The 23,943-nt window shown below is 45.6% G+C and overlaps 1 protein-coding gene across 1 annotated transcript in view; it reads right to left on the bottom strand.

The window, feature by feature from the left end:
- LOC124799029 overlaps window positions 1-23,943 on the bottom strand; it is an 851,840-nt gene that overhangs the window by 336,537 nt on the left and 491,360 nt on the right. The window contains exon 4 of the mRNA XM_047262565.1: window positions 156-198. Within this exon, the coding sequence (XP_047118521.1) occupies window positions 156-198 (43 nt within the window). The remainder of the gene's footprint in view (window positions 1-155; window positions 199-23,943) is intronic.

Genomic DNA, 23,943 nt, shown 5'->3' with positions numbered 1-23,943 from the left:
TCAGCTGCCTCCCGTGCCTTTACACGTGAAGGCGGGTAAATTCTTTTTAGGTCCTTACGACGAATAGTCTAGGAAACGAAACTCAAGAGGAAAATCCTATCACATTTTTAGCTGCTTTCAAGTTTCAGTAAATAATAAAGCAACTGTATACTTACCACTGCCAGCGATATAGTGGCAGTGTCGTACTAATATGACAACCTGCAACAAAGGAAAGAGAAGTCTTAATACAATGCTAATTATTATCTTCTTATAGTAATGGCACATGAAACACCGTTTTCAGTACTACAGAGTTATGTGAGCAGATTCATTGCATGCTGAGCGGGATTTGTAAAACTAGAATGCGTTACTCATTAAAAAAGCACATTGGTACTTCTTATGTTATTCTGGCAGATATTAAAGATTTAGTTTTAATAACACACATCGCCAAAATGTTGTCACGAACATATAAATTAGGACCGAAGCGGTGCAAGCAACATGAACTATGTTAACCTTCCGGTATCCCACAACAAAGACTGAAGTGTGAGGCAAGTAAGTTACGTGCTCAGCTATAATACCTTTACCGCTAATGTACTGAACTATGTACGAAAATGAGTCTCTCGTTTGTAATCAAAGAACAGAAAATTTGTCTAAGAATACTAAATGAATTTATCACACCTAGTTGGTAAGGGCGACACCAGACCACTACATGGCTAAACGAGTAAAATGGAATAAACAATCATCGATCCTTCATCAACCGCAGCACTTGAACTGAGATAAAGAATACTCTTTACGCCGTGAGAATATGGTCTTCCATGGCTTTTCTGTATTACTAAATGTCAGGGCCACCTACTCCGAGTTGCAGCTTGGATTTATAACATCTTACAGGGGTTGTAACACAATTATCGATATTACCTATAGTGGCCTTATACCAATTGTGGTCTTATCTAAATAATTTCTCTGTTTTCACTTGATGTTCCGTGTAACTATGCTCTTTGATATAACTTCGATGTAAACGTTTTATTCTTTAGTTAGGACAATTTATATAATTACAATTAATTTATGAACTTAATTTCAATGTGCTATAAAAGAATGTAAAAGCTAAAAATTTAATTACAACATTGGTTCGTACATAGGGAAAGTGGGTTTTTAATCATGTGAAACCTGGAGTGAAGTCCCTCCGCAACCGAACTGGCTAGGAGGGAACAGGAAAGGTGGATTTGGCGTTCGAACTGTAAGGCTCCTGTGTGGAATGAGTCAGTTGTTGGCTAGCAGTCAATGGGTACACGTCTTGTGAACTGAAAGAGGGGAGAAGAATTGCAAGATTGCATAATATAGTATCGGATGTGGAATTAATACGGCTTATTATTCATAGCATACTTTGATGAGCTCTGTACTACGAAAATCTGACACTAAAATGATAATTTTCAGAGCTCGTCACAGAGGAGGAGCCATGGATATCTTTGCCGTCCTTATCAGAATAGCACAGGAGATCGGTAGGTGTCACAAACTTCATCCCACGTTATCAGTTGAGGACTGTATGATTGCATGGACCAGTTACTTGGTTTCATTTTCAGTAATAATTGTGTTCTGTAAACTTTGTGTTGAGGCACCATATTTGATCCTCAGTCACTTACCCTGACCGTCTCCTATCCCAAGTGCTATGATGAATCCGAGTAACCTCTTTTACTGGAATGAAAAGCTATTATTTTCCTTAACGAAACTTACTAAACTTTATGGGGTTGTAAGGTACTTGTATTTAATTATTTAGAGAGTATAAATTTGAAATACTCAATGTATTTTTCATGGATGGACAGTTAAACCATTCATTTCTAAATTTTTTAAGTTGAAATAATAGTGTTTACAGTTTCATGTGTACTGTTGTTAACAGTTTCTCCTATTTTGTGTTCTGACTAAAGTGATTGGCAACGATCTGAAACAACCACCGAATTTGATTCTGGTTCACCAGGCTGGGCGTTGAGCCAAATTTAAACGTCGTTTTACAATAACGGCTATCAAAAATAAGCAACTGGCCATAATTATTTAAACTATACTAGTTCCAGGTGCCACACATTCCACTGGAGGTAAATAACGTAAGGCAGTGAACATTCCTTGAGAATGCAAGTAATATTCAGTAAAAAGGTACTATTAACCCACTAATATTTGAAGAGTAATAATTTCCTGTAATTAAACTCATGAAGGTACCTCTTGTCCATTCAATAAGAGCTCCATCCTTATTAATCCGTTACCTATGATTATCATCCTTTTCCTATTGTTATGTACAGATAGTAAGAGCTATTGAGAGCCAGTTGTTGCCTAAACACGTTGCCGGCCGCGGTGGCCGTGCGGTTCTGGCGCTGCAGTCCGGAACCGCGAGGCTGCTACGGTCGCAGGTTCGAATCCTGCCTCGGGCATGGGTGTGTGAGATGTCCTTAGGTTAGTTAGGTTTAAGTAGTTCTAAGTTCTAGGGGACTTACGACCTAAGATGTTGAGTCTCATAGTGCTCAGAGCCATTTGAACCATTTGAACCTAAACACGTTAATACTTCTGTAGTGTAGTTCAAGCCAATGCACTAGAACAGTACTTGCTAAATGGTGCTACTGTTCTGAATCTTATTAGCAAAACATAAGTTTAGTATCAAGTAAAGTCAACCCACAAAGGTAGCCTTGTTTATGGATCATGCTAGTACTGAATACTCATTTGCCTAATTAGGCTGGCGACCGATTCTTGCCACGTAATTAGTTTACTTGACTACTAACAGAGCCTCGATCCATTCCCGTTCGTTTTACTATTGTATCCTCTCGATAGCAATCTTCCCAGAAGAGAACGAACCCAACACTATGCTGAAGCAGCATAGGCAAGACCACCTGTGACTTAAAAGGTACAACTGCTATAATGCAGAAAGTAGGTACGAGAATAGAAAAACTAACCAAGCCTGAAAAAGAAGGGGTAAAAACAGAGTAAAAGGGAAAGAAAAGAGGATTCCGGTCAGGGAGGTGAATCGGGAATCTCTGAACACTGCCTACAGTGGGAGACACCCAAACACTCACCGCCCTGCCCCAACACCAGAGGGAGATTAAAAACTTTAAAACTGAGAATAAAAACCACTCTCCCGGAGGAAACCTAGAACCAGAGAGACCATCCGGGAATCGTCAGCCAACATCAAAGGTAAAGTGTGGGGGAGTCTGTACTTAGCACGCAGAGCCAAAAGAAGGGGGCATTCAACCAAAATGTGGCCACTGACTGGAAGGCTCCACAACCACATAGCGGGGTGGCTCATCACGCAAAAGGAAACCATGAGTCAGCCTGGTATGGCCAATGCGGAGACGACACAGTGTTGTCGAGTCCTTGCGGGAGAGGCTAAAGGAAGAACGCCATGGGCCTGGATTCACCTTAATGGCACGAAGTTTATTAGACAGTGGAGTAGCCTCCCAAGAATTGGCCCATGACTGTGCAAAGTGAGATTTGATGTGAAGCCGTAAATCCGCTGCAGGAGGGGTTACAGAAAATGGGGGGTAAGTAACTGCTCCCCCAGCCAAACGATCAGCGAGCTCATTACCCGGGATACCCACATGGCCCGGGACCCAAAGGAAGTCAATGGAACAAGCAGCACGGTGAAGATCAGCGAGATGGTCATGGATGGCAGAGACCAAGGGATGGCGCGAAAAACACCGGTCAATAGCAAGAAGGCCACTCATCGAGTCCGTACATAACAAAACGCGGTTGTGTTGGGATTGTTTAATAAAGGTAAGGGCCCGGGAAATTGCCATCAATTCCGCAGTAAACACCCCACATGAGGGTGGCAGTAGATGATTTTCCGTTCCAACAAAGGACGTGAAGGCATACCCAACATGATCAGCAGATTTAGAGCCATCAGTGTAAAAAACAACAGCATCCCGAAACTCCCATAAAATTTGGCGGAAAAAGGAACGGAACACCACCAGGGGGATGGAATCTTTCGGACCGCGGCGGAGATCCATCCGAATTCGAGGCCGAGGAACTAACCAAGGAGGGGTGGAGGGGAGGGAGCGAGGAAGACAGGACAAAGAAGGAAGCCGAAAATCACGGTTAAGAGACGCAAGGCGCAGCCCAACCGGTAAACCCGCCCGAGGGCGGGAGTCAGGCAGGCGACGTCCATGGTCTGGGAATAGGATAGAATAGGAAGGATGAGCGGGAGAAGAACGGATAGTAAGGGCATAAGACACCAGAAGCTGGGACCGCCGAACAGAAAGGGGGGGGATCCCAGCTTCAACCAGGAGACTATCAACAGGGCTAGTAGGGAAGGCACCGGTGGCCAAACGGATACCACGATGGTGGACTGGATCCAGCACGTGCAGTGTGGAAGGAGCAGCTGAACCAAAAACTTGACAACCATAGTCCAAACGTGACAGAACTAGAGCACGATAAAGACGGAGGAGGAGGGAACGGTCCGCACCCCAGGAGGAGTGGGCAAGGAAGCGAAGGACATTGAGTTTACGGAAACAACCTACCTTCAGGAGTCTGATATGGGGCAGCCAAGTGAGCTTGTTGTCGAAAAGAAGACCTAGGAAACGAAATTGTGGAACCACAGGCAATCTTTGTGCAGCGAGATAGAGCTCTGGATCAGGGTGGACCGTAGTACGGCGACAGAAGTGGACCACCCGCGATTTTAAAGGAGAGAATTGAAACCCGTGTGAGAGGGTCCATGCAGAGGCACGCCGTATAGCCACCTGGAGCTGCCGTTCTGCAGATGGCATCGAGGAGGAACTAACCCAAATGCAGAAATCATCCACATACAGGGCAGGGGCAACCAAGGGACCGACAGAGGCCACAAGTCCATCGATAGCAATGAGGAAAAGAAGGACACTCAAGACAGAACCCTGTGGGATGCCCGTCTCCTGGGCCTGTGGAGAACTAAAAGCAGTACCAACTCGAACTCTGAACGACCGATGGATCAGGAACTGGCGGATAAAAATCGGGAGTCGGCCCCGAAGACCCCATTGATGGAGGGTAAGTAAGATGTGATGGCGCCAGGCCGTGTCATAGGCCTTGCGAAGGTCAAAAAACACTGCAACCAAATGGCGGCGCTGGGAAAAAGCCTGCCGAACTGCGGATTCCAAGCGAAGCAAATGATCGATTGGAGATCGTCCCTCTCGAAAGCCACACTGGTAAGGGGACAATAGATCCCGAGATTCGAGGACCCAAGTGAGCCGACGGGCTACCAGCCGTTCAAGTAACTTACAACCAACATTGGTCAAACTAATCGGCCGATAGCTGTCAACAGATAGGGGGTTCTGACCAGGCTTAAGGACAGGAACCACAATGCTATCCCTCCACTGAGAAGGGAAGTCACCCTGGAGCCAGATACGGTTAAACACCCGAAGAAGATGGTGCCGTTGTGGAGCACTGAGATGTTGAAGCAGCTGGTTATGAATGGAATCTGGGCCAGGGGCCGTATCATGAGAAGAAGATAGAGCAGAAAGAAATTCCCATTCAGTGAAAGGTTCGTTGTAAGATTCTGACTCACAAGTGGTGAAACATAAGGTGACAGCTTCAGCCTGCTGTTTTTGATGAAGGAAAGCAGCTGGATAGGAGGCCGACGCTGATGCCACTGCAAAATGGGTCGCAAGATGTTCTGCGAGAACTAATGGGTCCGTACAAATGCCATCTGGGAGGTGAAGGCCTGGGAGAGTGGACTGCCGATGGCAACCTTGGAGAGAGCGAAGTGTAGCCCATACCCGTGACAGAGGGACAGTGGAACCAAGGGAAGAAACGAATCGTTCCCAACATATCCGCTTGCTCTGTTTGATTAAATAACGGGCTTTAGCGCGAAGGCGCTTAAAGGTAGAAAGGCTGGCTACAGATGGGTGCCTCTTAAAGTGTTGCAAAGCTCGACGGCGTTCACGGATGGCAATGGCAATGGCCGTACTCCACCACGGGACTTGCCGGCGACGAAATGGTCCAGATGAGCGCGGGACAGCAAGGCTAGCAGCGCGAACAATCGCGTCAGACACGTCACGTAGGACGTCAACAATACAACCCGACAAAGAGGGAGAAAACAAGACCTGTGCAGTATATAGAGGCCAATCGGCGCGGTGGAAAGACCAACGAGGTAACCTGTCCATCGGGGAGCGGGAAGGGAGCGTGATAATCAACGGGAAATGGTCACTATCACAAAGGTCGTCGTGTGGCGACCAGTGTAATGAAGGGAGGAGAGAGGGAGAAGAAAGAGAAAGATCAATGGCAGAAAAGGTACCATGACCAGCACTGAAATGCGTAGGGGAGCCATCATTAAGAAGGCACAGGTCGTGGTCTGCAATAAATTGGTCTATAAGAAGACCTCGTCTAGATGGAAAGGCACTGCCCCACAAAGGATGATGAGCATTAAAATCCCCAAGGAGGAGGAAGGGAGGAGGAAGTTGCTGAAGAAGGGTGGTTAAGGCAGCAGGTGTAAGAGTCCTGTCAGGAGGGAGATAAAGATTGCATACTGTGACTGCAGAGTCTAGGTGGACCCTAACAGCAACCGCTTCCAATGTAGTTTGGAGAGGAATCCACGTGCTAGCAATGTCTGTACGGACCAACGTACAAACGCCACCAGAAGCCCGCAAGGGTCCGACCCGATTTCGACAGAAAACACGGAACCCACGGAGGGTCGGTGAGTGAGCATCAGTAAAATGAGATTCCTGGAGAACCACACAAGCTGCTGAGTAGGACGAAAGAAGGGATTTCAATTCCGGAAGGTGACGATAGTAGCCATTACAATTCCATTGGAGAACCACAGAACGATGGTTTAAATGAGGGCTGAACACGCTAAATCCAGTCATACCGCGGGGTCCCCACCCGTCACCGACAGGGAGGGGGCGACATCCATAAACGACAGGTCAGAATCCGGTTGTGAAGCCGGGGAAGGGACCTCCGGTGACACCAGAGGCTCTTTGTCCCGGGACTTATGTTTCTTCTTCTTTTCAGGCTGAGATCGAGGAGGGCTGTGTGGCATAATGGAGCCAGCTGCAGCAAGATCAGGAACAGAAAGAGACCGGGCGACCTGGGGGCCGATAGACCGCGGCTCTCGCGGTCGCCACGCTGCAGCAGACCTTTGACCTGGAAGGTGCCGGGAAGGGGCATCCCGGGAGAGGCGCCCTTGACCGGCAGACGCCGAAGGAGTGGGACACTTCTCCGGCTGGGGAAGGGGAGCGGCGCCCAGAGGAGAAGGTGTGGGAGCCGCAGGGGAGGGGGGAAGGAGAGGGGTCCGGGATGGGGGTAAGGAAGGGGGTGGAAGGGATGAAGAGGCAACCAAGGCGTAACTAGATGTCATGGATACAGGGTGCAATCGTGCATATTTCTTACGGGCCTCTGTGTAACTTAAACGATCAAGAGACTTATACTCCTGTATATTTTTTTTCTTTCTTATAGACTGGGCAATCTGCTGAACGTGGAGAATGACTACCATGACAATTTACACATACAGGAGGGGGAACACAGGGACTCCCCTCATGGAGTGGACGTCCACAGTCACCACAGAGAGGGTCCTGGGTACAGCGAGAAGACATGTGGCCAAAACGCAAGCACTTAAAACACCGCATAGGAGGTGGGATGTACGGCTTCACATCACAGCGATAGACCATAATCTTAACTTTCTCAGGAAGGGTATCCCCTTCAAAGGCCAGGATAAAGGCACCAGTATTAATACGATTATCTTTAGGACCCTTCTGAACACGTCGAACAAAGTGAACACCCCGCCGTCCGAGATTGTCCCGAAGTTCCTCATCAGTTTGAAGGATGAGGTCTCTGTGAAAAATCACACCTTGTACCATATTTAGAGACTGGTGAGGGGTAATGGACACAGGAATTGTGCCACGATGGGTACAGGCACGAAGGGCCGCAGATTGGGCAGCCGAAGCAGTTTTTATCAGTAACGAACCCGACCGCATCTTGCTCAGGGAGTCCACTTCGCCGAACTTGTCTTCAATGTGTTCCACAAAGAATAAAGGTTTGACACTGGTGAAAGTATCTCCATCAGTCCTGGTGCAAACTAGATAACGGGGGAAAGGTTTTGCCCCTAGACGACGGGCCTGACCCTCCTCCCAGGGGGTAGCCACGGAAGGGAAGGCCGAAGGGGCAAGAGAAGCAGCACTTGAGGAATCAGTACCACGCAGAGAGACGGCCGCAGAAGAGCGGCCAGAGTTTTGGACCCGTATGCGTTTCATCTGCATAGCGTCCGCCCTGATACCACTCACTCCGATCAGGGGCTCTCCTCACGGGCGCCACCCAGCCACAGCAAGGGCCGTCTGGCACGGCGGCCATTGCTGGGAGTTCCGATGCTCCAGGATGACGAGCAACCACTCCAAGGCATGCATGAGGAGGTCACAGCTCAGGTATCAGAAGTGTGATCCCTGTGTGTTCAGGGGGCTCAACCAAAAGGGTACATAGCGACCCCACCACACGGGCTGGCTACCGTGCTGGCTATGCACCCTAGCATCAGACAACGACGTAAAAGAAAAGGTGGAATGTACTAGTAGGGCACACGTCGGAGACACTAGGTAAGGTGCTCTTCCCCAAATGGCTCACACTACGGAAGAGAAATTTTGGAATGGAGGTCAAACCCCAGAGGGGGACCAAGGAATGCCAAAAGGAGGAGATGATTACGCAACAAAGCCGGAGTGTAAAACCAACAGAACCAGGAGGATAGCGGGGGCCAACATAAGCAAGGACACCAATAGAGGGAGAGGAGAGGGCGAGGGGAAAGGGGTATGGAGGGGAAAGGAGGGGAAGGGAAAGGAAATGCAGCCCGGGAGAGAAAGAAGGCTGCAATGGCTCGGGGCCCCGTGCTCACCACGCACGTATCCACGAAAGAGTTGTTGACCCCCTGGGGGGAACGATGGGTTCGATGACGGTTTTGATGTACCGTGCACTATTCAGTGTCCCCTCGACGATCACCAGTGGTGTACGGCCAGTGTAGGAGATCGCTCCCCACACCATGATGCCGGGTGTTGGCCCTGTGTGCCTCGGTCGTATGCAGTCCTGATTGTGGCGCTCACCTGCACGGCGCCAAATACGCATACGACCATCATTGGCACCAAGGCAGAAGCGACTATCATCGCTGAAGACGACACGTCTCCATTCGTCCCTCTATTCACGCCTGTCGCGACACCACTGGAGGCGGGCTGCACGATGTTGGGGCGTGAGCGGAAGACGGCCTAACGGTGTGCGGGACCGTAGCCCAGCTTCATGGAGACGGTTGCGAATGGTCCTCGCCGATACCCCAGGAGCAACAGTGTCCCTAATTTGCTGGGAAGTGGCGGTGCAGGTCCCCTACGGCACTGCGTAGGATCCTACGGTCTTGGCGTGCATCCGTGCGTCGCTGCGGTCCGGTCCCAGGTCGACGGGCACGTGCACCTTCCGCCGACCACTGGCGACAACATCGATGTACTGGGGAGACCTCACGCCCCACGCGTTGAGCAATTCGGCGGTACGTCCACCCGGCCTCCCGCATGCCCACTATACGCCCTCGCTCAAAGTCCGTCAACTGCACATACGGTTCACGTCCACGCTGTCGCGGCATGCTACCAGTGTTAAAGACTGCGATGGAGCTCCGTATGCCACGGCAAACTGGCTGACACTGACGGCGGCGGTGCACAAATGCTGCGCAGCTAGCGCCATTCGACGGCCAACACCGCGGTTCCTGGTGTGTCCGCTGTGCCGTGCGTGTGATCATTGCTTGTACAGCCCTCTCGCAGTGTCCGGAGCAAGTATGGTGGGTCTGACACACCGGTGTCAATGTGTTCTTTTTTCCATTTCCAGGAGTGTATTTGCAAAATTGTATAATAGTATGATACATAAATGAAGACTTATCGCGTATAAATTTTGAAATGCGTGAAAAAGTAGCATTTGTTTAAAGCGGATCGCAAACTACCCTCTAATGTCTGGCTTCAGAGAACTCCACAACTTCGGAAAATGTTTAAGCGTTAGTGAAAACCTTCTCTATACTTATTCTCGCTTTCAAGCTGAACGTCAAATAGTTTACACATTATCTCACTTCTAGAGTAATCATAAGTCAGATGCTGTTTTGTACACGGCAGCTCGATTCATTAAGGAATATAGGGTTTACTGATCATCTACATTTGTACTCCTCCGGAGCAGATGTTAACTAACTGTGAAATGAATTCATGAACAGGTGGGAGAACCGAAAAGTCAGTAGGTATGGCACAAAATCAATTGTAGCCGTTGAATATCACTTGTGATACAGGAAAACAAGGCTGTCGGTAGATAAGCGCTGTCAGTCACTGCTGTCGAGTTGAGTCCACACTGACAGCCGGCCGTCGCTCATATTTCATCTGAATCAGTTCAGGAGGTGGTTGCAAGGCAGGTATGCAGTAATGGCATCCAAGTAGCAATTCTCGTTGCAAACTCTTTTAGAAAAAGACGGTTAAGATCTATAGTGACACACACACACACACACACACACACACACACACACACACACACACACACACGTTTGAGGGAGGCAGAGAGAGAGAGAGTGTAGTAGTATCGGCTCTTCAATTTTCGTCACAAGCTTATACAGTATATCCGAACTTACCGACAAAATTTCTGTTATTCATGAATATTTTCGCTCGGGGTATCGTTCAAAAACGTGATTTAAATAATTCGGTTTGTTACATCAGCTACTCTTATTTCTGCGAAAATAGACACACAACAGTGATAACGCCTGTAATCGGCAAGCATCACCAAACCCACAATATAAAGCATAGAGTAATGTATAGAAGTACTGTTATGTGGTTGCCGTCGCTGGTGTAACAGCTAGCGTAAGGTCGTTTTGGGGCTCTTCCACTGCTTTTGGTGAGCCCACACACGAGTCGCATATCGCCCACCTCTTCATGCTGCTGCTGACAATGTTAACGTACAAGTAGCAACACTGGCGGAAAATCAAACCTGAGACAGCACCGAGCAGTAAAGAATGAAAACCCGACGACAGCGAGTAAAAAATAGTTCAAATGGCTCTGAGCACTATGGGACTTCACTTCTGAGATCATCAGTCCCCTACAACTTAGAACTACTTAAATCTAACTAACCTAAGGACATCACACACATCCGTGCCTGAGGCAGGATTCGAACCTGCGACCGTAGCGGTCGCGTGGTTCCAGACTGTAGCGCCTAGAACGGCTCGGCCACTCCGGCCGGCACAGCGAGTAAAGTGGACACTGCATTTGTCAGCCTAAAATGCCGTGAGTGAATGCAACATCTTTGTTTCGAAACAAGACACACAACGCATAACGCCGATATTTACACTCTTGCACAAGCAATTTCAGTATAATACAGATACAAAGGTGAAGGGAAGTAAGAAATCAAACTGAATGGAAATACTGTGTAATGAACTACCAATGGCCAAGAGTCCCTTATACCAGAATACTCAGAAAAAGTACCTGGACTAACTCTCGAATTGTGGTTGCTTGAGTTAGAGACAACTCTGTATAATCCGTAAAATTGAAAAAGTTTGCGGAAGGACGTTCTAAGCCTCAATGGCGCACGGATTTATCCGATCACATCATCAGCTGTGTTTCAGATTGCAGTAGGGGCTAGCAGCAATCAGATAAATTGGCGCCACTACAAAGAAATGCCTACAATACAAATTGTTGTGGCTTATTCTCTTTATGTTCTCGGCTGTCAAGTTAATCCAAATATAACATGCTGTAACTATACATTGCTTGTCGGTGGTTGGCACTTCCTTCAGCCGACCGTCCAGAAATAACTGCGTTATCTCACAGTGCTTCTGTTTTGGTTTCTTTCTTCATAATTTACCTGGACGAAACACATCAGACATGTATATTTTTACTGCAGGAAGTCGCAGATTAATTTTACATCTAAGGAGGAAAGGTACGTGGTTTGAGGGGTGACAGCATGAGAGATTCTGAACGAAAAGCTTCATATGGACATTTGCCCTGCTCCGAACGGCTTCCGACAGAACTAATTTAATGTACACTGTTATTTATTTTTTGATCGTTCTGACATTGTCATTGCTTACAATGTACCACAGTAGTGTAGAGGAAATTGAGACGAACTGTTTGACACAGAACACTTGTGGTCAATCAAGTCGGGAAACTACCTCAAACTGGCATGTGCGTCGCGCGAGATTTTCACTATTCTCTCGCTGTCTGCGCAAATTATTAGTCCTCGACCTTTAGTGTATCAAATTTAACATAGCTTAATTTTGTTCGGCAACACGTTTTGCTGGAGGATGTGGTTTTCTAGTTATTCAAGTAAAATTTGCAAAACCGATATTAAGTGTGCTCTATCTCGGAAACCATTCTGATTAGGCCATGTGTGTATACGAAGCTGTTTCTTCATAATCACTAATACTGTGACCCCTCAAACCATGCACACGTCCTCCTGACTCACCCTGTATAAACATGCAAGCAAGCATTCGTGTTATGTGATTATTGACGTCAAAGGCGGTCGTATTTTAGCAGGCGTATACGTTTTGACAATAGTTATTCAAATTGCCGTACAATTCTAACAGCTGTAGCAAAGAACGGCCTGAATGAATGCGCTGTGTATCACAGTGTATTAGCAAGATGTCAGTAAGAATTTACTTCCAAGGCGTAGACTCAGTAGCACATCATCTTCCGTAAATGGCCTGTGTTACATATAAGATCAGTTAATAAAGAGCTTTCGAACACACTGTAAACGGAAAAGTAACTGCCTGTGTCGTCTCATTGCAATGCCTGCGTGCGAGAGGGGGGAAATAACAGATCTTCGGAAAATGTGATTGCCATACAATGATATTTCCGATGTTAAAGGACATACTCTATGTGTGTGTGTGTGTGTGTGTGTGTGTGTGTGTGTGTGTGTGTGTTTAACGGTGGTGGGGAGTAACGTGTAACATGGTGTGCAGTAAAGTGTGTGAGAGAGAGAGAGAGAGAGAGAGAGAGAGAGAGAGAGAGAGAGAGAGAGAGAGAGAGAGAGAGAGAGAAGAGGTTATTTTTAAACCGGTGCCCCAAAAAAGAAAACTGCACAGCTTTGTTCAGATATGTTGTTAATATTAATGACATTTTGTTTTCTGTGATGTCGACAAAATTCATTATTCTGGCAGTGTGTATATTTATAAAATTACGGGCGGCAAAGTGCACTAGCTAAATATTTTCTGAAAACAAGCAGTAATCATTTCCGAACTAATATCATTAAATCTAGAAATAATACATGAACGAAAGCCAGGTGTTTCCTGTTACGCATTTAATACATCACTCCGAGTCTTTTGGAACGGAGAACACTCAATAGCTTATCCCACAGTCCGTATATTCTCTCGAGCAATGGTTCTGGGCATTAAGAATGGTGTGAAAGTTCACTGCAACCTAGGGAAGATTTTCATATGACTGAGCTGAATGCCGGTATCTCCTGGATTTCCAGAAGACGCCAATGGACCGTAACCAGCTGGAAAACTGATCTCCAGGATGTAGAGGAGGGAGAATAATGACTCGACAGTAGTGTGCTTTTTTTCTACTTGCGACAGTTGTCCAAGATGTAGAAGGTACGTAAAATAGTTACTGCGGTTCTATTCACGGGTGCATAATGTGGAAAACTATCTGGAACGATTTTATGTGCTTAGCTTAAGGAAGCGAGAGATTCTGGCTGCTGGTTGGTATGAGACTGTCTCGAGGAGATTAATAACACAAAGGCTTCCTCTCATTAGATTACAGGGGACAAACAGTTTTTTCACTGTAGAAACCTAGGTATATTATTTGATAAGTATGTCTCTTGCACGTTTTGATTAGTATCCTCAATTTAACCTGCAGGCCTTCATGGTTGTTTTCATGGATACCAGTAGGTGTCTGAACGAATATCCTCAAGGAGTATTTAATCTACGCAGTCCGTGAATGGATCTGTGGGGCCAGGTGAGTCACAACCAAAGTTCCAGAAGGTTTAAAAAAGTGTAGTAGACTTTGTGACAGTTTAACTTTGTCCCACTTGACATAACATATGACCGTTCTGAAATATTCGCAAGCCGTGATACAGTTCTAACAATCTGCTGTCTTTCAGGTTTAACAGAGGTACTGCATATGAATGATCGCTTTCCGATGAATGCTGCACACAGAAATGTGTTCGCATGATAATGTAAATTTTCCTTTTAGTTAGATATCGATTCTACAACAAGTGCCGTATTTTTGTTCGTGACTTCCTGTTTTATTGAATACCAGACTCACTAAATACATACTCGTGTGGGTACCTGTTACCCAATACAGTATACAAATCCAGTTTCCTTTTCACATTAAATAATATTAACTTTTACTGGAAGATAGGACACTCAACTGACAGTGATGTAAAATCTTTTGTAGAGGACAGTATGGTTCCGCTGAAACATTATACCTAATATGCAATGATTATACAGGTTCATTTACATCATTTAGATTACATCACAAATCAGAGTAGTGCAGGCTACGCAAGGCAACAAAAGACCTAGGTACATTTAATAGATAGCAAGTAAAAACTACATTTTATTTACAGATAATATGCGTTCTTGTGGTCAGCATTCCAGAGAGTTATCTCATGGAGGTGTCCACGCTAGTCCATCCTGTGCATGTCTTTCCATCCCTGCATAGCTATTGCTACTTATATCCGTTTCAACCCGCTGACATGATCCCACACTGGTCTCCTACTACATTTCTTGCTCCTCCCCCTCCAACCCCGCCGCTCCGGAACACACGCACAAACACAAATGTCCATAGCAAATCTACGAAGCCATCCGTAGCAATGTTCCTGCCATCTCATCCCTTCTTTCAGTGAAGTTTTCACCAAATTTCCTTTGTAACAGCTTCGACTCAGTATCTCCTCTTTAGTTACCCAATCAACTCTTCTAATTTCCCAATTCTTGTGTCGTACAAGTACCACATGTCATAGGGTTCTCCGCTTGCCCGAACTTTTTATTATCGACGTTCCACTGCCGTCCAACCCTACATTCCACAGAAAACCTTCAGAAAAAAACGTCCTAATAATTAAAATTATATTCGATGTAAATTAATTTATTTTTGCAGGAGTGCTGTTCTCGCTACAGCCAGTCAGCATTCTCTGTAGTTTACTGAGCAGATAACACATCTACTACTTTCAGTGTCCCATTGTGTAAACTAATTGGCTCAGTATCGACTGACTTAGTTCGACTATACTTCATTAACCATGTTGATAATGAGCATCTTACAATTCTTTTAACGCTCTGTCCATTCCGTTGAACTGCTCTTACTTTGTCCTGAGCTTTTCCAGAATTATGGCAAAGATAATTTAATTCCCTGATACTCCTATTACCGTGGTACATGGTACAGTAGCCGACTACGGGGTTTAGCTCCACAAAATATCCCGCTGATAGCACAAATCGCCTTCTTTCCCGTTCTATACATCCCAGCGCTCTGTGGGAAAGGGGATGTTTGTAGTAAGTTACGTGCGTGAAAGCTGGTCGAGTGCTCTAGATTTACTGTGCTTTGTGACCTCTGCTGAATCAATACTATACTGGGAGGTAAATATGATACAAAAACGTCAGTAATAGTTGATAACATAGATAAACTTACAGGAAGTCTATGCAAGTCATTACGATAATAATCTTGTACTTCCACAGCTCTGGAATGGCTTTCCCGTTTCATATTTTACTTTCACATTTTCTGCAACATGGCCTCTTCTATTACTGAAGCACGATAACCATAATAAATATAGACAAAATTGGTGTTTAAATTGGAATGTTATTGGAAGTGAAGCTACGCGTTCTTAGGGGTATAAAGTGTATTTCTCGATTCTTTGTTTAATACGGGGTCTTTTAATTCTTTAAGTAGGCTCTCCAGCGGTAGCAGGCGTCCGTCTTCTAGTGTTCGTTCGTATTGGTTCCTCGGCAATTCCTGGACACCCTCTCAAAGATCGACAAACCAGTGATAATTCGTGTTATCCTTCTTTTTAAATGTTGGATATTCCTTGTTTGCCCGATGTGATGTTGCTCGCACATACTCCAGCAATATCCCAGAAAGTGTCGTTTTCACAGCATAATACCACTATTACGAGGTGTTCCTCCTGATTTACTTAAGACATACATTATTTGATCATTCGGCCCGCCCGTCTATCCGTGCGGTCTAACGCACTGTTTCCCGAACGGGAAGGTGTGCCTGTCCCTGGCACGAATCCGCCTGGCGTATTAGTGTCGAGGTCTGGTGTGCCTGCCAGTCTGTGGATGGTTTTTAAGGCGGTTTTCCATCTGCCTCGGCGAATGCGGGTGCGTCCCCTTATTCCGCCTCAGTTGCACTATGTCGTTGATTGCTGCGAAAACACTGTCTCCACGTACGCGTACACCATAATTACTCTACCACGCAAACATTGTTGTCACACTCGTCTGGAATGAGATGTACTCGGGGGATCCACTGGGGGTCGAAGTGCACAATAACACTGGGTTCGGTGTGGGTGGCGATGGTGTGAGTGGACTGCTGTAGCCTGTTATGAGGTTGTGTGCCTCTGAGGGCAACGGCGGAGACGAAGCCGCTCCGTTGGTTCTAGGCCCCAGTTCAATACGTACGTACGTACGTACGTACGCACGCACGTATGTACGTCCACTTCACGTTTCGACATATTTAAAGTGGTTTCCCAATAACTACACCAATTTAAATAATCATCAAGATCTGGCTGAATATTTCAGCACATTTTTTCTGATCACTACCTATACCTGTTGGCACGTTAAGACAGTTGCAATACAGGTTAGCTAGAAATTACTATGGGAAATGTATACCGAAAGTTTCAGATCATAAAATGTACCACAGACATCAGCTGTACTGTAGGTGACATACAGATACATGATCAACACTGTGCTATCAGTAATGTGATCGCATTATCACTACACAAGGTCGTGCGACGCTACCGTTACTGTTGCAAATGGGCTTCCTCAAGATATTGCTGATAGTCAGCAAAACACCCTGACGAAGGCCATTTGTAACAGTGGCCAAGAGAGTGCTCAATTTTACGCACTAAAAATGCGGTCACGTGCCCGTAAGAATTTCACTGAAACGGCCACGGAAGCCTACGCTTATTTTTAATTGTATATGTTACATTAGTAATGGTGGAAGCTCACTGAAGCATGTATGAATGTAGAGAAAAAATTGTGTTTCCTGACGCAGATACTTTTCCGAAATATATTTATCTGAAAGAGAACACAGTAAAAATGAACTTTAAACCAGAAAAATGAAGTACTAATGATGCTGTGTGACCTTTAACACACTAGTAAACAGGAAGAGTCTCAAAGTAATGTCTCCTCGAGTCTGTCAATATCTTGCCATTCACGATAATGTGCTGCATCTTTCCTACCACGTAATTCTCACTCGAGTCACAAATTTAATTTTATACCACTTGCGCTTGATCTTTAGTTAATAAATGAATGTGTGATAGTGGTTCGACAAATGAGACTACACCACAGAGTGATGAGGTGGAGATACGACTGAATATATGTTGAACTTTTTGCAGACATTATATCATTGTAAGTTAACTTCACCGTCTGCAAAATTTTGAGGTTAATATCGATACTGTTCGCTAGGCCATAAATTTACATCATTGATAGCGAGTCACACTTCCCAGTGTCCCACTGAAGTGTGCCTAATTATGATGATTTTCATTGCATGCAACTTGCCTGAGAAACAATTATAGAAACCTGAAGAGGAGGAGAAAACGAAAAGAGACTTCATCAGCTGACAGGGTATGTGATATTATTTCAGTACTCACAAAGCCAAGTGAAATTTACGAAGAACTTGGAAATATGAGCGCCGGCCGGTGTGGTCGAGCGGTTCTAGGCGCTACAGTCCGGAACCGGGCTACCGCTATGGTCGCAGGTTCGAATCCTGCTCGGGCATGGATGTGTGTGCTGTCCTTAGGTTAGTTAGGTTTAAGTAGTTCTACGTTCTAGGGGACTGATGACCTCAGAAGTTAAGTCCCATAGTTCTCAGCGCCATTTGAACTATTTTTGGAAATATGAGCCCACTTATCATTATGAGGTCGCGCTGATTCGATGGGGAAGGGCTTTATGAACGCTTTGTATCGTCTAGTGAGGCAAGCTGACCCGCAACTGTGGTACCTGGTCCTTAAAATCCTGTATATTGGCACTTACGATGAGTTGATGTCTTAGGCTCGTGACATACCCGTTCTCTGGGGATCATACTTGGGGTTATTTGTGGTCACAGGGGTACCTCAACATCAGACAGACAGTGCTTAGAGGTAAGTGTCACGTGTGGAAAGCTTTGTCCTGTTGAAAAATGGTACCACGATACTGTCTCATGTGATAGGTCAGTGACGTGCCATTGTGCTGTCACAGTTCCCTCAATCCTTACAAGCTGTCAGCTTCTCCCACCATGACGCTATGAGTACCACCGTTGTGCATCCCCAAAACATTGCGAGAATGGAACTTCCCACAGATCCCCTTCATACTCCCTGACGATGGCGATCCAAGGTAGAGCAAAACTGCGATTTATCACTAACCACAAAGCGATCCCATTGTATAACAGTCCATACTTCCCAGTTACGACACTGTATCGCGGTGCTTACAGCCGCCTACGATTGGGACAGTAATCCGCAAGCCCGGCTGCCGCTAGCCTCCGAACAGTGGTGTGGGGTATCACAGAGTGTTGCAGGGCGTCCATTATTTGTTTTTGGACGACAGGTGAAGATGTGAAGGGTTACAATGTGCCTGATGCAAAATACGACTGTCCTACCCTGTGGTGTTTCGACGTGGTCGACCGGAACATTAATGAGAAGTATGTTTACCCTCAGGTTTCTATAAATAGAACTTCTGGTTTCCTGTCATATACCCCAGATACCTGGATACTGCACGATTCGACCAGCCAGCTAAATTGAGACCCAAAATGAGGTCGCTTTCGAACTGTGTCAGACGCTGATAACGCAGGCCAACAAGAGTACGTGGCACATTCGTGTATATGACAATGATTACTCAGCATCTGACCCTGTCCACACTCTCTTATTCGGGGAGTGTCTCCTTACATACGCCGGGGGCATTTTCTCTGGTGGCTCCCCAAATATTTTTTGCAATTTCTTTTTTACTACGTGTAGCTGACATGAACCCAAATTCTGCTCAGTCTTATGTGCGAGGCCAAACGACGACGGAAAGCGTCGTTTGTTTTCCGTTTCAAGGAAAATGATATTTTTTACGTGCCCATTCTATAGAGCGGTCCTAAAATTAGTCTCCTGGGATTTTCGTTGTGTCGATGTGTTTTAATAGGAACTGTAAAACCCGAAGAATAACCAGTTCTCCAGGAGCGAAAGTATTATCCCGCCCATCGGTGACTGCTAGAGCCACGCAGAAGCGCTGCTCAGTCGCTACTGGATTGCTATTTATTCTATGTGTTTCACTGTCCTTATTAATATAAATCGATGAAAGGAATAACAAAGTAGACAAATGTTGGACCACTGTATCGAACGTTCACGTATTACTCCGACATAAGAGCCATTTTCTTCGTAATGGAAAACAAACCGGCGCTTTTCGTCGACGTTGAGCGTCGTAAGAAATATGTGAACAGTAGGATTTGTTTGGGCTGTCACTAGCTACACACTGCAAAAACGAGATTTTAGGGGGGGGTAGGACGTCAAACGAGTCTAGTGGGAGAATGACAGGCAACACGGGACATTTTATTTTCTACTGTCCATACTTTTACAGAAAAATTGATAAACTTTGTCAGCATGACCAGGAAGGACTCGGGATTCACACTCATAGCAGTGGAAGTTCAAAACATAACGAAATAAATTTTTTTACATGTGAAATTTCATCATTTTTTCGCTTACTATTGGCTGCATTTGATGCTATAGGTACATTTTTCTTCACAAGTAACAGAGATCCTTTGATGAATTTTGCACAGCATACAAACTATACTTACAGATGTATGAAGCTCCAGAATTTTCCAAATCTATTAAAAACTGTGCTAAAAATTGAGATAATTAACTACAAAATTTGATTTTTTTTAACATAAAGTTTAAAACGTAACAGCTCTGTCATTTTTTCATAAATTAAACAGATTCTAGAGTTTCAGACACCTGTAAGTATGGTTTGTATGCTGTGCAAAATACATCGAACAGTCTCTTACTTATGAAGAAAAGTGTACCTATAGCAACAAATGCAGCCAATAGTAAGTGAAAAAATGATGAAATTTCACACGTAAAAAAAATTATTTTGTTATGTTTTTGAACATCCGCTGCTACGAGTGTGAATTCTGAATCCTTCCTGGTCATCCTGACAAAGTTTTATGAATTTACATGTAAAATTCTAGACAGTGGAAATTAAAATGTCCTGTGATGCCTCTCCTGCTCCAAGTCGGCCCGTTTGACGTCCTACCCCCTGAAGTATCTACAAAAACATGAGAGAAAATAATCCTCACGACCCATAGGACAGACATCCGTTGTACCCTACCAGACCTGATAACAAAACTGAACGCTAACAACAGTAATGCGCTCTGGTGGCGATCCCACCTGGGACAGAGGATGAAAATCCTTCGATGTGAATCCGTGGACGGATAGTGCGCTGCGTGTCCCTTAACAAAAATCTCGAATCTAGTCACAAATTCCGTTCAACATGCCATCGTACTATCGTTAATAGGTGTTGGTGTGACAGTAGTATGCTTTCTGAACTCACAGCGCTACGAATGATGAGACGAGGATGTGACTGTATATTTTGAAGTAATTTTTTTTCAGATAGTACTTGAATACAGTAAAGCACTCCGTCTTCAGGCCATGAGTGGCCCATCGGGACCATCCGACCGCCGTGTCATCCTCAGCTGAGGATGCGGATAGGAGGGGCGTGTGGTCATCACACCGCTCTCCCGGTCGTTATGATGGTTTTCTTTGACCGGAGCCGCTACTATTTGATCAAGTAGCTCCTAAATTGGCATCACGAGGCTGAGTGAACCCCAAAAAATGGCAACAGCGCGTGGCAGTCTGGATGGTCACCCATCCAGGTAGCCGGCCACGCCCGACAGCGCTTAACTTTGGTGCTCTCACGGGAACGAGTGTAGCCACTGCGGCAAGGCCGTTGCCTGAATACAGTAGATAATCTGTAAAATACCTAAAGTCTCAATGTATCTCAGGTCATTAATATACAATATGAACAGGAATGATCTCAACATAACTCCCTGTGGAAATGCTTAAGTTACGTCTACATTTGTAGTGAACTCCACATCCCAGATAATGTGCTGCAAGGCTTCCCATCACAAATTCTTCACTGATATCACGAACTGCTGTTGATACACACAGGCTCGTAGAGGAAAGATGCCTATTATGCGATAGTTCCCTAATATGAGACACCCCAACTGTGCTCATGTTAGAGGTTGCACTCTGGTGGAGAGTTTCTTAAACAAGTCTATTGCGTGCCAGACGACGACACAGCGAATAGGACGCCATAGTTGAGCCGGACACAGTACGTAGAGGCTGATACAAAATTTCTTGTGTTTGGAGTTTTGCCTACATCGGTGTTAAGACAATATTTCAACTTAAAGGAGAGTGGATATTACTGCACTCTTTTATAGTTCTTATTTGTGACGGTATTACCTATAATTATTGACAATTAGGTTTACTTTTCAACAAACGTTGTTAACAAGTGCGTGTTTCTTTGTGTAAGATGGCGAAATTCCTAATAAGCGATAGTATGGGGATCCAAATATGTGACAGTGTCGCATATTACGATATCTATCGCATATTGAGGGAAAGTTATTCCCACACAAAGAATCTCGATGTGTTAGATAAAGCACGTGAAAACATTGTTCACATCGTATGTTTGCCACCTCACTCAACACATAAAATGCAGCCACCGACGTCGGATTTATGGGGACTTTGAAAACCTACTTCGCCCAAGAGATAGAAATTTGGTTGGCAAGTAACCCAGGTCGTGTTATCACCCCGTTATTAATAGCCAGGTTGTTTGGGGCAGCTTACAACCGAGCAGAAGCAGTAGAAGCATCTGTGAATACCTTCAGAAAAACAGGTCTCATCACATGCAACAGAAACATCTTTAGGGAACATGAATTTTCAATTCATCGCCATGCTGACGCTCTTCAAGAAAGAGATGACAAAAACGAAAATGAAACTACTGATGGTCATGGTAAAGCTGTCAGCCCTGCAGACATCAGACGTCAGACGTCTTCCACACATTGCAAAACCACTTGGAGACAGTCAAATAAGTGAAACACCGCTTTCGCGCTCTGCTGCGTTACTAACTTCAACTCCTTATGTGAAGCAATTGCAAGAATCTAAGCAGAAGAAATCAGAGGCTGAAGCTAAGAAAGCAGCCAGAAAGTTATTTCGGGAGAAGAGTGGAAAACCTTCAAATCGTAGACCTAAAGCAGAAGAATCGTCTAGTGACTCCGCATACGACGTCCATCTTGATGACAGTGGGGATTCAGACATCAGTGATGACGATGACGCAGAGTGTCTGTTCTGCACTGGGCGCTTTTCTGAAGACAAACACGGGGAGAAACGGGCACAGTGTACGAAATGTTGTGGCTGGGCTTATGAAGAGTGTGGTGTCACAGAAGACAATGTTGTTTGCCCCGGATGTCGTAAATATAAACCTAAGTAGTGTGAAATGAGTGAAGGACAACAGAAATAAATGAAGATATAAAAATTGTGTATTCATATGTAATTATTCTGTAATAAAATAATTAAATCAAAATATTATTACTGTCTCATATTAGGAAACCTTTATGTCATTTCTACAAAATGCCTTGTTTGTAAGGATTTAATAACTACTCTGAAAGATTGTTTATTACTGCAAATACGATAATTGTATGATAAAATTAAATAATGCAAGATATTATTACCATCATAAAAATACAATTGCTCTTACTTTTATGTCTTTCAAATGGGTTTACAAAAGTGTGTCTAATATTAGGCACCGTTCCTCTAATTTGTTCAGTAAGCGCTGCCGTGTTGCTGGTCTGGGAGTGGCGAGTAGCGGGTGGAGGCGCGGCGTCGCTGTGGCCGGCTGCCGCCTTACCTGTTGCTGGGTCCGGCACGGCACGCGCTCGCCAGGCGGACTGCCGCGCGACCGCCAGGCGCCACGCCAAGCCACGCCACGCAGCCGGGCCGGCCAGGTGTTGCCGTCCACATCGATTGGCGGCCGGCCGCCGGTGATCACGCGAGCTGCCACGCAGCGTGGGCGGCGGGAGGCCAGGCCGCAACCCACGCCCCCTAACCTCTACCCCTTCCCCTACCCCCTACCATCCGACCCTCTCCCCCTTCAATTCTCTCACCCCCCCCCCCTCCTATCATCCCATCCAATCGAGCCACGTCCCGTATCTTCCATGTACCGAAGTGATCGTCACCGCAAAGGACATTCTGCAGACGCTCATCGGAGGTAAAGCGATCCGCTATCAACGGAGCGTCAGTTTCGTTCCGCCGCCCATAACGCTCAAGTCGGGTGTAACACCGTGGCCGTTTGCAGTGGAAGTGTTCGTGATTTATCGCTGGCGGACGGAACAGTAATACCTGCAATCCGTAAACAATTATTGTAACTGTTATAACTAAGAGACGTACAGGGATGGACCTGACGCTATACCAGTTCGATTCCACCCAGAGTGTGCGGAAGAACTGTTCTAGCAGCTCGGTATGTAGTTCTCTAGAGGAGCGAAGAGCGAAGCGTTTCTGACCACTGCGAAACAGGAATAGTTTAACCCCGTTAACAAGAGGCCAGGTGCAATATTCACACAAAACTAGGCTTGCATCTCCGACATCGGTCTGCTGTACAGCTCTGGAAAATGTTTTATGCTCACGTACTGTGACATTTCTGGAGACCGAAAATATCCTCTGCAGAGGTCATCATGGGTTCCGAAATCAACGTTTGAAACCTAGAGCGCTCTGCGTTAGTTTCCGAAATGCAGAAAGCAATCCATACCGGCGCCCAGGTTTCGTGTTCCTTTATTTCTAGAATGCGTTCGATACAGTTGCGCACTACCACCTAATGGACAAAATACGAGCGTACGGAATATC

The sequence above is a fragment of the Schistocerca piceifrons genome, chromosome 5, assembly GCF_021461385.2.
Source record: "Schistocerca piceifrons isolate TAMUIC-IGC-003096 chromosome 5, iqSchPice1.1, whole genome shotgun sequence".
Classification (NCBI taxonomy): domain Eukaryota; kingdom Metazoa; phylum Arthropoda; class Insecta; order Orthoptera; family Acrididae; genus Schistocerca; species Schistocerca piceifrons.
The sequence above is the reverse complement of the archived record's forward strand: the minus strand, read 5'-3'. Positions and strand labels throughout refer to the sequence as shown.